This window comes from Aythya ferina (assembly GCF_964211825.1).
Source record: "Aythya ferina genome assembly, chromosome: 1".
Taxonomy (NCBI): domain Eukaryota; kingdom Metazoa; phylum Chordata; class Aves; order Anseriformes; family Anatidae; genus Aythya; species Aythya ferina.
The window spans coordinates 74,548,537-74,566,482 of NC_140296.1; the positions used below are offsets into that span (position 1 = coordinate 74,548,537).

The 17,946-nt window shown below is 38.9% G+C and overlaps 1 protein-coding gene across 3 annotated transcripts in view; it reads right to left on the reverse strand.

Annotated features, from left to right (window-relative positions):
- NLGN4X (neuroligin 4 X-linked) overlaps positions 1-17,946 on the reverse strand; it is a 199,465-nt gene that overhangs the window by 133,526 nt on the left and 47,993 nt on the right. For all 3 annotated transcript variants that reach the window (XM_084505923.1, XM_084505921.1, XM_084505922.1), the window contains one exon: positions 1,470-2,306. In XM_084505923.1, the coding sequence (XP_084362049.1) occupies positions 1,470-1,944 (475 nt within the window). In that variant the 5' untranslated portion in view covers positions 1,945-2,306. The remainder of the gene's footprint in view (positions 1-1,469; positions 2,307-17,946) is intronic.

Consider the following 17,946-nt stretch of genomic DNA (forward strand, 5'->3'; position numbering starts at 1 on the left):
ATATATTTTTTTTCCCTTTCTAATTTTCTGCCTTATTTAATGGAAAACAAAAAACAAAAAACTTATTTTTACTAGATTAGAGGAATATATGAATGTAATGACATTGGCCTTTAAAATGACATGAAGTTAGCAGTGAGAACAATTAAATTCTTAACCTTAAATGTTTTCTTAGGACAAACCCACCATAGTGACAAATTAAAAGCTGCAGACAAAATCCACAATATAAAGAATTATGGGAACTATATATGGGAATAACCTAGGAGTGAGGTACAGTGCAATGAAACTAGAAGAGGGAAAGAAACATGTGGCTCCTTCTAGTAAATACATATGCGTGAACAAAACACACATACAGAGCAGCCTACACACACCTTGTCTTTCAGAGTCCTCTGATTTAAGCAGCTTGATAGTATGTGTTTGCAGTGTTCCCAGTATTCCCAAACCTTATCCCTTTATTTTTAGCTTTTAGCTTTTGGCTTCAGTTGATGAGAACTGGAAAAAAAGGTGGTATGTTTAAGGCTTCCAAACAGCTTGGAAATTCTAAGTAAAGAAGCCAATCAAGTCAAAAGGATTACAATAAAGAACAAAATTTGCATATTTAGAGTATGGTTACTGAGAAATAACAATGTCTTAGTTATGCAAATCAAACCCTCAGCTGAAGTGAAGAGATTTGCATATCTGGGAGAAATCTGTCACTTTATGCACCAGTAACTACATTCTAAGTGGCTGAAAGAATTGGCATTCAGCAGAATATTAAATATAATTGTCAGAAGAGTTTTTTATTTCCTTGGGATATAAACTATAATCGTTTGAGGATTGGTGAAAAAAGGTCTTGTTTTCTGTAAGAAGCAATACCATTTTGCACCTCAAAAGATATATCTAGCATGCCAAAATGCTACAATATTTAAGACTGAGATCATGAAAACTTTCAGGGTGTTGTGTGTTGGCATTTGTGTTCATAAGTTAACCATAGGCTCCAAGGTAATAAAGTAAAATAAAGTAAAATAAAATAATTAAAAATAATAATAATAAAAAAGAGGGGGAAGGGAGAATTCTTCTTTAAAATGAGTATGCTGCAGCATTTGTACCATCCATGCAATGAAAAATACAAAGTTACTTCTTGTTAATGTTTATTTCCCTGTTCCTCTCTCCTCTCCTGTGTTCCTCATCTGAACTCAGTTCTAGTTCAGATGTAAGATTTGTAAGATTACACACCCTGCCCTGTGGCACTGGATACACTGGTGTTACACTGTGGCTGCAAATGAAATTGTGGTGTTACACTGATACATGAAGAAGAATTCATGCAAACATGTTCAATCTGTGAAGTATTCTTTATGATGAGTATTCATGGACATGATCCATTTCTACAGATAAAATATGGGGGAAACTGAGCAAGATGATTTAAAGACCTAGCTACTCAACTCATGCAGGAATTGGTGAGTGAGCTGAAGTGTGCTCCTGAGAGTACTTACCATCCTCTGTGGGTACATAGATATTCAAATACAGGCAGTCTTCATTTTGATCTTGAACATATGTCACCACAGTATCCAGATTGGCTGTAAACCAGACTGGCAGCATGTCGTTGAGCAGTGACCTCTCATCCAGGTACTGCGGGCAAACAGCAGCAAACTGTGTGGCATTTCGGACACCCGTCCAAGATGATGGAGGTTCTGGAGGCTGAAATCGCCTTTCTCCAGTTGGAGGAGAGGCATAAGGAACACCCAGATACTGCTCCACTGGACCAAGGATCTCATTGGGCAGAGGTGTTCTTAAACCACGTATTTTGCCATAATTCGTGGTAACCACTGGGTATTGTGCTTGACCATCAATGAGAGTAAATCTTATAGCCAGTGCAGTTATCCATAGGAGGAAGTTAGAATTCAACATGACACACACGGGGGTGAAGATCAAAGGCAGCCATAGAAGTCCCATTGGTTTCGACATCATTTAAATGAACATCAGCAGTGCTCTTTTCTTCCACAACCAGGAGAAAAAGGAGTCAAAGAAAATGAAAATAATAAAATAAAAAAGCAGGCAAAAGTAGATGAAGTGAGGCAAAAGTGTAATCTTGTTCAGGCAGTAAAAAAGCAAAAGCTAATGTGTGCCTCAGTTGACTGACTGTAGACAAATTCCAACATCTGAAGAAGCAAAATAATGTTTGTCCCCAGGGACCATCCCAGACTTGAGTGTTGGCTTACTCCTGGCAACACACAGCTTCTCCTGGCCAGTACAGTGGGGACAGATCGACAGTTACTCCACTTCCCCAGCAAAATGGCTCCTTCCAGTCAAGTCTAGCCCACTCAGTCAGCCTGTAGCCAAAAGAAAGCAAACAGTTAAAATCAACAGACACATTTTATTGGCATAAACCTACATAAAATAAACAAATAAATCAAATTCATTCTTTTTTTATACGGAACGACCCACAAATCTTTTATGAACTTTAGCCACCTTGTTTAGCTATGTGTTTCTGAAGATACACAAGGTAAGAAAACTGAAAATTTTCACAAACTTGTCCAAGGCTATAAAACAAACCAAACACTCTGCTTCTGTATGTACTTCCAAACCAAACCACAGCCCAAATGTTAATGCTTTTAGGAAAGTTATCCCACATTTAATTGCTTGCTCCAGGGTATTTTCTGCCCTGAATAAACATCTCCTTTTTTAACCACACTTGTATTCCCACAGTAAATGTTCATTAGATGTTTTGCTACATTGGATAATCTCTCTTTGTTGTTATATGACTTCTATATATTATTTTCCACAGGTAAGCCTAATATTCTGTATGATTAACAATTTCCCTCCACATAATTCAGACATTCCAACGAATGTAATAGAATTATCTTAGTTCAAAGCAAATGTGAAAATGGAATTAGTTAAAATTAGATACTATGGCATTGGTTTTCATATTGTCTTTATTTGTACAATTTCTGACAAAAAGGGACAATTGCAACTGAAAAATAAATGTGTAATACAATTGCTCAGAAATCAGATCTTGACCTACACTGTTACAACTATGGAACTTTGCCTTCTTACATGTTCCTAATTTAAATTCTTAGACAGAAGACAAATCATAAATAAATCATGTTATTTTTTAATGAAATACAAGTTGCATACCATTACAAGAAGCATAAATAACAATACAACACTTCTTAATACTTACATTCTTCTCCCTACCCAAATAAATGGAGGAGTTCCCTTTTAAAACATTTTTCAACTTAAAATCACAAATGGCAATTCCACAGTTTGAAAAATCCTTATTATAGGAAACTAATACTGATACTATACATTTTATGGGATGAACACAAACTATCACATAAGCCATTTTTAAATGTGGACTACCAGGTTCAATTTTCAGTCAGGACTCTGTCTCATGAAAATCAGTTTTCAAAAGCAGAAAATTCCAAGTTAAGTACTTATTGACAGTGATTTCAAATTAAAAACAAAACAAAACAAAACAAAGCAAAAAAAAACAGATACACAGAGATATTTATGTTGATTCTTTGAGACAAAGACAGGCATCTGTGCAAAAGAAAAACAAAAACTAAATTCTTTCAAAACCCCTGGCATTCTTTAATGACTTTATCTGAGGATATGTACCACAAATGATGTAAAACACCTGAACACTAGAGACCGGAAAAATACCAGCTACGTATTATCACAGAATATCTCGAGTTGGAAGGGACCCACGAGGATCCAACTCCTGGCACCCACAGGTCTACCCAGAAATCCAGATTATGTGACTAAGTGCACAATACAAATGCTTCTTAAACTCTGACAGGCTTGGTGCTGTGACTACGTCCCTGGGGAGCCTGTTCCAGTGCATGACAACCCTCTCAGTGAAGGATCTCTTCCTGATCTCCAGCCTGAACTTCCCTTGTCGCAGCTTGACACCATTCCCGCAGGTCCTATCACTGGTAACTAAAGAGAACAGATCAGTGCCTGCCCCTCCACTACCCATTGTGAGGAAGCTGTAGACCGCAACGAGGTCTCGCCTCAGCGTCCTCTTTTCCAGGCTGAACAGGTCAACTGACTTCAGCTGCTCCTCATACATCTTCCCCTCTAGGCTCTTGACCATCTCTATAGCCCTTCTCTGGACACTCGCCAACAGTTTCACATCCTTTCTGTACCGTGGTGCCCAGAGCAGCACTCAGAAGTCAACGTGAAGCGGCACCAGTGCAGAGTAGAGTGGGACAATCACTTCCCTTAACCAACTAGCAATTCCATGCTGAATGCACCCCAGGATACAGTTGGCCCTCCTGGCTGACAGGGCACACTGCTGGATCACATTTGGCTTGCTACCAGCCACGACACCCATGTCCTTCTTGAGGGACTGCTCTCCAGGATCTCGCCACCCAGTCTGTACGTATAGCCAGGACTGCCCTGTCCCAGGTGTGGGACCCAGCACTTGCTTTTGTTAAACTTCATGCAGTTAGTGATTGCCCTGATGTCCAGACTGTCCAGATCTCTCTGCAAGGCCTTTCCACCCTCAACAGAGTCAACAGGTCCTCCAATTTAGTATCATTAACAAATTTGCTCAGAACACATTCAAGTCCTACATCCAAATTGTTTATAAAAACATTGAAGAGGACTGGACCTAAAATGGAGCCTTGGGGGACCCCACTAGTGATCATCTGCAAACCTGATGTGGCCCCATTTACCACAACCCTTTGAGCCCTGCCCATCAGCCAATTGCTCACCCATCGTGTCATATTTTTGTTTAGCTGTACGCTGGACATTTTGTCAAATAGAATCCTATGGGAAACTGTGTCAAAAGCTTTGCCAAAGTCCAAAAAGATCACATCAGCTGGTTTCCCTTGATTGACTAGATGGGTGATCTTCTCATAAAAGGAAATCAAGTTAGTCAAACAGGACCTACTCCTTGTGAACCCATGTTGTCTAGGACTGATGACTGCATTGTCCCCCAGGTGTGCTTCAATGACTTCAAGGATTATCTTCTCCATAATTTTACCAGGCACTGATGTGAGAATGACAGGCCTGTAATTGCTAGGGTCTTCTTTCTTACCCTTCTTGAAAACTGGCACAACATTTGCCAGCTTCCAGTCTACTGGGACCTCTCCAGATTCCCAAGATCATTGAAAAATAATTGAGAGAGGTCCCATGATGATGTCAGCCAGCATTCTGAGCACCCTGGGATGAATCCCATCCAGACCTATGGACTTGTATGGATCCAGGTGGAACAGAAAATCCTGCATACATTCAGGGTTGGTTAGGAGTTTATCATTCCCACCATCATGGTCTTCTAGCTCAGGGCACCCTGGGTCCCGAAGCCTATCATCAGCATTGAAGATAGAGGCAAAGAAGGCATTAAACATCTCTGCTTTGCCTATGTCCTCATCCATGAGGTGACCTTCCCCATCAAGAAGCGGACCTTTGTTTTCTTTGGTCATCCTTTTTCTCTTCACATATCTAAAAAAAACTTTTCACTGTCTCCTACAGACCTGGCCAGCTTCAACTCCAATTGGGCTTTGGCCGCATGAAATTTCTCCCTACAAACACAAACAGCGTCCCTGTATTCCGTCCACATTGCCTGACCCTGCTTCCAGCAGCCACACACTTTCTTTTTCTGCCCAAGCTCCAGCTGAAGATCCTTGGTCAGCCAGGCCAGGCTTCTGCCCTGCCTGCTTCACTTCTGATATTTTGGAATTGCCTGATCTTGTGCTTTTTTGAGGCATTGCTTAAAGACTGACCAGCACCGATGGATGCCAACACCTTCAAAAGCAGTTTCTTAGTGGACCTTACTAACTAGTTCCCTGAGCAGCCTGAAGTCTCCCCATTTTAGGGCTGAAGTTTTGGTGGCAGTTTTCCTCCTGTCACCAAAAATTTTAAACTCGACCATTTCATGGTCACTATGACCAAGATGGCCACCAATTGCAACATCCCCCACAAGACCCTCTCTGTTCTCCAGCAACAGATCTAGGAGAGCACCTTTCCTAGTTGGCTCCCTTACCACCTGCACCAGGAAGTTATCATTGGAACTTTAGGAACCTTGTGGACCTGCTCTTGTCAGCCGTGTGGTAATCCCAGTTGATGTCTGACAAGTTGAAGTCTCCCATAAGGACAAAGGCAGTTCATCTCGAGGTATCTCTTAGTTCCTCAAAGAATAATTAATCAGTGTCATCCTGGCATGGTGGTCTGTAATAGACTTCCACAACATCCCCTTTGTTCATCCCTTAATCCTTACCCAGAGGATCTCAACTTTGACATCACTCACTGCAAGCTCCACACAGTCCAGCCCCTCCTTCACATAAAACACCACCCCACTGCCACCCTGCCTGTCCTTTCTGATGAGCCTGTAACCATCTATTGCTATACACCAGTGTTATCATTTCGCTTATGCCAATGATGTTGTAGCTCTGGGACTGGGCCAAGACTTCCAGCTCATCTAGTTTATTCCTCATACTGCGTGCGTTTGCATAGAAGCACTTCAAATGGGTCTCATTGTACACAGCACCTTGTGGAGCAGACCAAAGAACCTCACTAGCACACAGTCCCTCTGATTCTAGCACACCATCCCTTAAGTTTATCACTGGTTGGCCTGGTTTTATCCCTTTCACCCTTCAACTTTAGTTTAAAGCCCTGTCAGCTCTGCTAACTCCTGGGCAAAAATTCTTTTCCCCCTCTGAGAGAGGTGCATCCCATCTGCTGCCAACAGGCCTGGTGTTGAGTAGACCTTCCCTTGATCAAAAAAAAAAAAAGAGTTCTGCTGGTTTCACCAGTCTCAGAGCCATGTATTGACGAGCCCAGTCTGCCTGTCAATACTGACCCCTCCTATCAGAAGGACAGAGGGAAACACAACCTGTGCTGCTGATCCTTTAAACAGATGGCCCAAAGCCCTGAAGTCCCTTTTGATTGCTCTTGGACTTCTCCTTGCTACTTCATCATTACCAGCCTGAAAAATGAGTAGCGGGTAGTAGTCAGAGGGCTGTACCAGGTGAGTGACTTTCCTGGCAATGTCTCTTATCACAGCCCCAGAGGAGGCAGCAGACTTCCCTGTGGGTTGGGTCTGGATGGTGAATCAGGCCCTCTGTCCCTTTCAGAAGGGAGTCCCCCATGACAATAAGACTTCATTCTTTCTTTATGATGTAGTGATGGGGGGGGAAGGAGGGGAGGTTGCCTTGCCTTAGGCATCCCTTCCAACTAGGATGGGCTTTCTTCTACATCATTTTGACGGTCATATTCTAGAGCCTCATACCTGTTATGTAAGGGTGGATGGGAAGGTGAGGTGGGCAGGGAGAGAGCTCACTTACCACCCTGAACAGAAACCTGCTTCCATTCCCCACCTTGATCTAGGTCCCCTCCTACTGCCTGGCAGGATGGGGGGACTTTTGTCTTTTGTGTAGTGCCTGTCTGGTGGGATAAGGGAACCTTTGTTACTTGTGTTGTTGCAGGCTTGTGAGTCTGTCTCAGGGAGGGTATAGTATGCTTCCACCAGTCAGTTTCCCTCTCTGACTCCCTGATGCTCCTCAGCCTACTCACCCCTTCCTGAAACTCTGCCACTAGGCTGAGCAATTCTTCAAGCTGGGCACACCTCACACCTCACAAAGGTGCACCCACTGCTGCTGCTGTCAGACAGTGACAGAAGACTCGGGCACAACCTGCAGCCCAAGACCAATTTCGTGTTTCGTTTACGTGTTTCTCCGAGATCTCTGTCTGGGTAGCCACATTGGTGACTATGGTTGGAGAGGCCGCAAGAGATGCAGAGGCCATGGCTTTCTGCCAGGTGGATACCATGGCTGACCTCTTCATGAGCAGGTTACAACCATTGTTGGAAAAGATCGTTGGAAAAGAGCAGTGAGGCACCCTGCCCTCCCTGCTCACCCTCCTGGTGTGCACTGCCGCACCCTCCCCCCTCCTCCCTCCCCCCCCAACCCCCCGCGAATGCTGTGCCATGCCCTGTTTTCCCATCCTGTCCACAGCTCCTGGTCTCGGGTGCTGCTGGCTCCACCCATGCCTCCTTAGCCTCCCTCGCAAGGGTTGCTGGGTCCTGGCAGGTCCTGGCGGCTCCCTCAGCTGCCTGGAGTGGCCTTGATGCCTTGATGCCCACCTCAGTCCCCTGCTCCGCTGCAGAACATGTCTGGCCCGGAGCCAATCACATAATGTGATTCATTGCATGCATGAATCAGAAATGAATGAGAAATTTTGTTTTTAAGGATCCTGAATGCATAAAGAAACACACTGGTGGCTAAGACAAATAATATAACTTGTTATCTCAACCCCACAGTCTGATCCATAACAGCCTGACCCACAGCATTTGCCAACCAGTGCAAAGATATAAACAAATTGCAGGCAGTCACAAGTGCAAGTACAGGACAGGTTCATTTCACAAAAAGCAATTCTAAGATGATAAATAGCCAGAATAAAAAGCCTATTTACAGTATCATGTTCTAGTTATTAAAAACTATTGGGTTTTAGCCAGCTGAATGGTGATAGAAACAATCAGGGTTTTAAATAATTTCTTATTAAACAGCTCTCTTTAAAAAAAAGTTTAAATACTTAATAATCTATGAATGAACACCACATGCAACAAATCTTTAAATGGTTTAAAAATTATTGTGAAGAAAATTGTTTTAAAAAGACCATATTAACCAGAAAATATCCCACTTTTTCACTTTATGGGCTTTTTGCTAGGGAAATTGCCATTTTCACCAAGTCAGTTTCATACATATGCATTTATGCACACAGAATGACACATGGAAAAAAAATATGTAAAAATATCAAGACATAAGGGAGACGATATTCCTGCTATTCATGAACTAGCTAATTTTGCTTTGTATATCCTTAAAATTTTTGGAAGAGGTAAACATATAATCAGCAATTTCCATTAGATTAATCTTAAATAGAAAAATAAGAATATTTTATATAATATATAAGAATGTCTTAGATATTATGACAAAAAGTTAGATGCGTATCTATATTTATCCAGTCAACTATTTAATACACCTTTACATGCTGAGTCTACAGAAAGAAATGTAACTTGTCTTCTTTATTTACTTTCTTCTTTATTTACCTTCTTTATTTATTTTACCTTCTTTATGTATTTATTTGGGTAATAGCTGCTGGGACTTTTGAAGACATTACTCCCAAACTAGGTGCTAGTGAAACGAGTGGTGGGTTGCAGTAAAAGCATGTTTCCTTTCATCCCATACTGATAACTTACTGATGACTTACTTTCCAAATGTGTGATCATTTTTTCCCCCATTAATTACTGCATGGAATAAAAGCAAATACCATGTCTGGGCCTACCTCTGACTGGAAAATTATGAAAATTATGCATCTTAGAAAAGTTCATCCCATATTTGGGATGAACTAGATAAGAATACATTTTAGTGATTAACTTACTATGTTAATTGCCTAAAACCAGAAGAATATTGTAATTATTCACTTGTTACATCGCAAATACTGCCAATAAATAAATAAATAAATAAATTCCAGACTTTATAATAACTCTAACTCAGTATTATAAACCTCAGTATGGACAAGAAATTGCTGAAATCAATTGAAGAACTTTGAACACCATATCTACATTTATTAATGGATCAACCAAGCTATATGTCAGTGTGATTAGACTGCTGTTCAATCACAGAAGTTCAGCAGATAATAGGGATTGGAGGTTTTTTTTAGTAATTCACAATACCGTCATTTGTCTTTTACATCACATTCTAATGCATCCCTCATTAATTCACAATTAATATTCTCTTGTGGATTTAAAAATTTAGTGACACAAAATAATAATAATAGTAGTGATACCAAAAAAAAAAAAAAAAAGCATTTGCATTTAGTTAGAAAAAGCTGTTGTTGAACAATCACAGATACAGTCTTTCCTTATTTTTTCCCTGTATGTAAAATGATAAAAACTATTGTACCCAGGAGGACCCAAAGCTAACACGAAATGCCCAGTTAAGACAGTTTGACTTCTTGCATTGATATTTATACTGTATTTTTAATTGCTATTACACACGAGCATGGAGAAATTTTAATGGGTAGGCAATTCTCATGATTTTATCTGCTTCTTGAAATAAGTTGGTAAAGATTGCAAATAAATGAGTCATCAATTACGTCAATGGAGTGACAAAAAAAATCAATTGTTTCAACGCATTGAAAAAAATGCAAGGTATAAACTGTTTAAACTCTTCAAGTTACTAATTATGCCAAAATTCCATGTGTGTTCTATTCAGGTCAAAATTTGACTATTCCTAAGAATTTAAGCTTCTTATGACTGAATTGACACTAGCCATTCAAATGCTTGAAGCTAGAATTTAAGAGACGTCATAAAAAAATCATAATCATGAAAAAATATATAACAATGTGTAATATATAACAATATATAGCAAGGCAGTGTGACAGAGTACTAAGTCTTTTTCGTTCAGAAAGCGTCCAATGCTTGAAATATGACCATAGGCATTGATCGCAACGTACATTTAATTTATTTGGCAGTCTTTGTCTAATTGTGATTACGAAGTCTAAGAAAATATTATTCCTCAAGTATATATTCAGGGAAATGTAAAAAAATATAATCAGTACAGTCTAGCATGGCTGCTAACTTATTTTCCAGCTCTTACTTCTGTGACCTTGTAAAAGAAATGTTGTAGGTCTCTCTATTTCTTTTTGCCACCTCTGTTTTTGGAAATTCAGATGTGTTACTCCAAAAGAAAAGGTCATGATCTGAAAGAGGATGTTCAGCTCTGAGTTTCAGTATGGAAAAATCTCCTGTAGAGTAAAATTTCTTATGTCTTCAGTAAAATTTAGAATTATGGATATAAAAAAAATAAAAAGAAAAAGAAAGAGGTTCATACAAAAATCATTATTTTATGCATTTCTTAGTTTTGTAGAATCGACCTTTATAATTCAAATAAAACTTCACATATATTAAAGATCATCGCCTACTATCACTTCAAGACACAGAAAATAAATATTCCTGAATGTGTCTAACTTCCCTCCAGCAAGTAAGGTCAAATGACCTAAGAAAATTCCTGAGGGAATCTTTCTTTTTTTTTTTTTTTTTTTGTCTACCTATAAATCAGGGCTCTTTCTGTCTTCTTCATTAAGCCTATGTGTGTGTCCTTTTCAGGGATGCAAGAATCTAAAACCCATGTTGGACTAATTGAGAAAGGGATTGAAAGACCAATTATTAGGCAATTTGATCTCTTGAGACTATTTAATGATTAGAATTTGGTATCATCCTGTTGGCATTCCAGTCCAAGAAGAAGAAACATTACATGTATTATAATTACGAAATACAGGGTGAGAAAAGCAATTTAATCCAGCTGAGCACATAGTTATCTCTACCCTAATACATTACGCAGCAGAAAAACAGTTGCAGCCCTATTCATATTCATAAAATAAATACACATATTCATAAAACGCAAATACGTGGGAGACACAGGCACGATATTTTCATTGTATTACCTAGTTCAGTTACCAGGTGGTGATACTGTCTTCATTTGCATATATATGATAATGACATAATTATGTGCTCATATTAGAAATGGGAGAATCGAGTGACTACCCTCATTAACCTGAAGTTTAAACCCACACCTCCCAACTTTAGTGTTATAAGCATTAGATTTCAAACAAGGCTGGGATGCTTGTGAGGACTATGTGCAGCCTTTTTGATCCTAAATTCAAAGACATTTACCCTGGGAATTTCACCTTTGAACTATGAGAAAGCTATGACTTTGCAGCCTCATAAAGCTGAAACTCCATGAGACAGATATTCTCTCTTTCAAGCAAGCCTTTATACAGTTTGTGGTAGTCATTTCATGAAGCACTCTGAAAATGAAATTGGGACTCAGGATTATTTTTAAAAAATACTATCACATCATCACTTTTTCTCACTTACTCTTCCCCTTAAGTTTTGTATTTGCTAGAAAGTAGACAAATTCACAAAAGAAGGGAAGAATGTCTTCCAACTTCTGTTCCTGTGCTGCTTTCTTTCTAACTTAGTTATTTTTCTTCTGGCAAATGCTGGTTTGAGCCTCTTATCTTTAAGAGGAAAGACAGCTTGCCTCAGCAGTTCAAGTCTCCAGAAAGTGTTATACAGAATGGGGTCACCAGAATCACTAGATCTAGGAGACAAGAGCAAGACAGCCATTCCTATGCTGTCTGCTGCCTTGTACTCCCTCCACCAATCAATGATCTTAAGAATCCACACAAAATAAAGTCTATGACATATAATCTGCTTAATGTCCTGTTTATGCTGAATTCACAATGAAGTGTGATTTCATTAGTTGACTTCAGAACTTGAATTCTATTTTGTAATTTGGACCCCTAAAAATTAAGCAGGATATTAACATAGGGAAGTCCTGTTAAGGATATACATCTTTGTTCTCAGGTCACTGCAGTAGCACTGGAATTTAGGTGTAAGCAGCAAACTAAACAGGGACAGAACATGAGCTACACAGCACTGTCCCACCAAAGCATTTATTCTGTATGGTTGTTAGCAAACTTCCAGGCACAGTGTTACCTTTCAGCCAATGCCCAGGTATGATCAGAGAATAGCACAGGTCAGAACTTCTCATAGTTAGTTAATTATATTTTCTTGCATTAAATATTTTTCAGAACTTTAGCATAGTATATTTTAGTTACTTTGCAGTAAGTAGAACTGGTAACAGAGTAGAAAAAAAAAGCCAACAATGAATGTTGAAATTTACATTTTTCCTCCTTGCTCTCCTTGCCACTCCCATTACTGGAAAGGTTCCATCTTTGCCTACCACAATGAGAATATACCTCCTCTAAACTAAGCTCAGCAGTGAAGCTCATGTTCTTCTCACTCATATGTGAAAAATGTAGATATTCTGTCAAAAACAGAAGCATACACTTCAGGCAGCAACTCCTCCTACTGTAACATAAGTGTTTGACAATAAAACATGTTGAACCCTAGCCACCATAAAAACATCCTGAAGGTTATGTGTAAGGAGTACAAGTACAGCTGAAATACAGAACTATGATTTCTTCTCTTACCTCTTACCAATATACAGTTATCCCCGTGACCATGACATACAGTATTAAGAAAAGTTGTAATTTTCCTGTTATTTTTATACACAAAGGAAATTATCATGAATAAAATCAGAAAGAGCATATTCTGCTTTCAGTTTCCAATTTTTAGAACTGTTCTTTGACCAGTTCTACTGGTGGTAAATTAAAAATGATATGGCATCCATTGGTAAGAGATTGAGTACAGAGAATTTAGACTAACCTTCAGCTATTTTCTCTCATCACCTTCCATTCTTTTTATTCTTCAATACTAACTCTCCCTCCCAAAATCCTCCTGTTTGTTATTTCAGAAAAACAACAACAACAAAACTACTGCATGGTATCCTCCTTAAGCAAAGACACATCTCAGTGAACAAGGTAATCAGTTCATTTTCACCATCTACACCTAACATAAAACTGATAGGTTTGAGGAAAAATAGAATTACGTTAGAAGTTTATGGTTATTATGCTTATATTTCTCAGTTAGACAGAAAACATAACTCTTTTCTGAAGTGTTTCCAATGATCTTTTTGATATAGTAAGTACTATTTATGAATGACTTTCTAACATAACCTATGAAACACGATTATCATTTAGCACACTCTAACTATTGCCACAGGAAAGCAAAACTATGAGTACTGTCAAAGTTGCAAACAGATGGAGAAGTGAATCATATGATTTTTCACAGATTTCTTTGACCACAAAACACATACATGTAGCAATATTCACAGTAGCTGTACTGTGGACTCATACATAGTATAAAGTTCTGATCACAGCTGAGAAAAGAAAACAGAAGGTTAGCAGATACACTAGTGCATTTCATAATTAAAAAAAATAAATTCAAAAATGAGAAAAAAATATATTTTTAACAATATGATATTATGACAAAACATTATACTACACTATCTTGTCCATCTCTATTCTGTGCTGGTGCAGCCTCACCTCAACCTGTGCAGTTTTGGGTGCCACAGCATAAGAAAGATATAAAAGTATTAGAGAGTGTCCAAAGGAAGGCAACAAAGATGGTGAAGAGTCTAGAGGGAAAGACGTATGAAGAGTGGCTGAGGTCATTTGATTTAAGTCAGACTGAGAATCTGACCTACAAAGGGAGTGGATCAAGGCACTGATCTCTGCTCTCTGGGGACAGTGACAGGACTTGAGGGAACAATATAAAGATGTGACAGGAGAGGTACAGGTAGGATGTCAAGAAAAGTTTCTTCACTTAGCCGAAGAACAAAGGGTGACTGGGCATTTCAGCAGGCTTCCCAGGGAGCCTGGGTCATGGGTACTGAGCCTGTTGGAGTTCAAGCAGCATTTGGACAACACTCTTAGACATACGGTTTGATTTTTGGGTGGTCCTGTGTGGAGCCAGAATTTAGACTAGATGGTCCTAGTGAGTCCCTTACAACACAGGATATTATTTGCTTCTATGATCTTTCCTAGACTGGTCTGTCATGCTTCAAAATGTGTCCTCTTACCAAAATATCTTCCATCTTTTTCCTCTTTTGCATGTGGCCTACTCAGTCCTATGGCTAATTCTCAAACCTTTCTCACAGAGTGCACACCACTAGCTTGTTCTTTTCACTAAATCACAGTTCTTTCCTACAGAATTTTTATTCTCCCTTGTCCTTTTTTCCTACCTCCTCTTATTCTCTTTACATATGTAGAATATATAAAGAAAGATATATATGTAGAATTGATTTTTACATTGTAAAGGTAATTGATTTCATTTATTTTATAAAGGATTTATTTATTTTTTAATCATTCCCACATGGATGACATTGCAGAAACAATGGATGAGAATACAATTTGCAGCTGCCAAGTTGACTAGGAAGAGCTAATATATTTTTCCTGCCCATGGTCAACTGATTTAGGTTAGTCTTGAAAAAAATGTATGTTGTCACATGGCAGGAGTTACAGCTTCCTGTGTGCTACTATTATATCATCTTAAGAAATCCCACTAATAAGACATAATACCAGCCAAAAATATCTGCCACAAACTAATGCAGTCAATTAATTGAACAGATGGAGGTCAGGGCAGACAATTAAATCCCTTTGACAGAGGAGAAGATTATTCTACCTCATATTGGAGATATGTCAGTAATTCCTGTCTGATCTGACTTACACTTTTATTCTTCAAAATAATTCCTTCTATAATGCCTTCTTTGGCATGAGAGGGAGAAATCTATCACCTAAAGACCTTGCTCAATGCTCTATATAATTATTTATTTTTAAAGTGGTGGGAAAGTGTACATATGTGTTTTCATCAGTAATTTTACTGATTGCTAGAAAACTAAAAATCGAAATAATTTTTGCTTTTGTTTGCTGCTACTCTCCTTGAAGTCTGATTCTCAAACTGATGATATAACTATCACTTTGGCAAGTTGTTAACCACTTTTTTTTTTTTTTAATAAGAAACAAAAAATTATTATTGTCTCTCATATACACTGGAGTATACAGTATTCTTCATTCATTATTTCTCTGGCAATGATTTCCTGGCATATTTAAATCTTATAACTATTTCACCATATTTGTAACATATTTTTTTTTTCCATAAACTCTGTCACCAAGACACTTTTCTCTCTGTACATCAGGTCTACATTGGTAATATTAAACATTTTAAGTGTTGTTGTCATATTCTGACAATGTTGATTAAATATTTTATATTTCCAAAATAAAAGGTTAGTACCACCACAAACTCTGAGTTATTTCTATATTTTCTTTATATATTTGCAGCTAAGCATTTAAATGAATTTTTCACACACACACAAAAAGAGCACCTTATAAAATGAACCCTAGTTTGTTTTTAACTAGAAATCACTTGGAAAAAAAAAATAATAATAAGCAATGTTTTCTTTCAGTCCAGAACATAATCATAACAAACACAAAACATCTGATCTGAGTCCCCTGTTCTAGTGGGGCCACCTGGAGCAGGTTGCACAGCAGGTATTCAGAACCGCCACAGGTATTCAAAACCTGCCTCCTGTCAGTGCTTAGATTTCCTGATGGTCAAACAGAAAAAAAAAAAAAAAACACATAAAAATCAATATGTAACAGTGTTACCCAAATAAACTACTCCTTAGTCTAAAAGCAAATATATTGAGAAAATTGGGATATACAAGGTAAATAGTATTTTTCCCTCACAACTGGTATATCAGAAGCACTGAGAAAAAATATTTACAAGTTTATTTTTGGTAAAATAGCCTTCCAATCAATTTGCTAAATATGTATGTTACCATCTTAGAAGACTTGAGCATCATCCACTTCTTTCAATGTCACTGAAATAAGCCAATCAACTGTCATTCAAATGAAAAATAAAAGACTTATAAATAGCTTGCATTTTCTAGGAAACGAAAGAAAAAAAATTACAGCATTTGAAACAAATATTTTAAAAACTGAATATTAGTTAAATTAAAGTTTGTTTATGGTCAGTTTATGCTATGATGTGATAATAATTAGCAAGCATTGCAGAGTAGATAAATTTATTTAGAAGTATTGTCATATTTATAGATTTTCAAATTTTAATAATTATATTAGTAGTGCTTAATTACTCCGACAAAATCTTGAATTTAAGTTTGTTTTGTTTTGTTTTGTTTTTCCTGTCAATGATATATATATATATGATTCTCTAAAATCAGGAAGACCAAAATACTTGGTTCAAATAATATGAATTTCATATTTACAGATAAATTAATTTCCCCAAAGAAATTCAGGGAAGTATCCCAGTGTAAAAGGAAGAAAGCCAATGTCACACCAGTCTTCAAAAAGAGCAAGAAAGAGGACCCAAGTAACTACAGGCCAATCAGCCTGATCTCCATCTCTGGAAAGGGTCATCCTTGGAACAGCTCATCCTGGAGGTCATCTCAAGGTGATCAGGAATAGAATAACATGGATTCAACAAGGGGAAGTCATGTTTGACCAATCTGCTATCCTTCTATGATGAGATGACTGGCTGGGTAGATGAGGGGAGAGCGGTGGAGCTACCTTGACCTTAGAAAGGCTTTTGACGCTGTCTCCCATAGCATCCTCATAGGCAAACTCAGGAAGTGCAGTCTAGATGAGTGGACAGTGAGGTGGATTGGCATTTGGCTGCATAGCAGAGCTCAGAGGGCTGCGCTTAATGGTGCAGAGTCTAGTTGGAGGCCTGTAGCTAGCAGTGCCCCACAGGGGTCAGTACTGTTTCCAATTTTGTTCAACTTATTCATCAACGACCTGGATGGTGGAATGGAGTGCACCCTTAGCAAGTTTGCTGGCAACACAAATATAGGAGTGGCTGATACCCCAGAGGGCTGTGCTTCCATTCAGAGGGACATAGACAGGCTGGAGGGCTGGGCCAAGAAGAACCTCATGAAGTTCAACAAGGGCAAGTTCAGGGTCCTACACCTAAGGAGGAATAACCCAAAACACCAGTATAGGCTGTGGGGTGACCTGCTGGAGAACAGCTCTGTGGAGAGGGACCTGGGAGTCCTGGTGGACAACAGGCTGACCACGAGTCAGCAATGTGTCCTTGTGGCCAAGAAGGCCAATGGTGCAACGGTCGTGGGGTGCATTAAAAAGAGTGCTGCCAGCAGGTCAAGGGAGGTGATCCTCCCCCTCTACTCAGCCCTGGTAAGGCTTGGAGTATTGTGTCCAGTTCTGGGCTCTCCAGTACAGCTACTGAAGAAAGTCCAGAGGAGAGCTATGAAGATGATAAGAGGACTGGAGCACCTGTCATATGAGGACAAGCTGAGAGAACTGGTCATGTTTAGCCTGGAAAAGACAAGACTGAGAGGAGACCTCATCAATATGCATAAATGTCTGAGGGGAGGATGTCAAGAGGATGGTATTTTCAGTTGTGCCCAGCAACAGGAAGAGAGACAAATGGCACAAACTGTAGCACAGGAAGTTCCGGCTGAATATGAGAAGGCACTTATTTACTGTGAGGGTGATGGAGCACTGGCACAGGTTGCCCAGAGA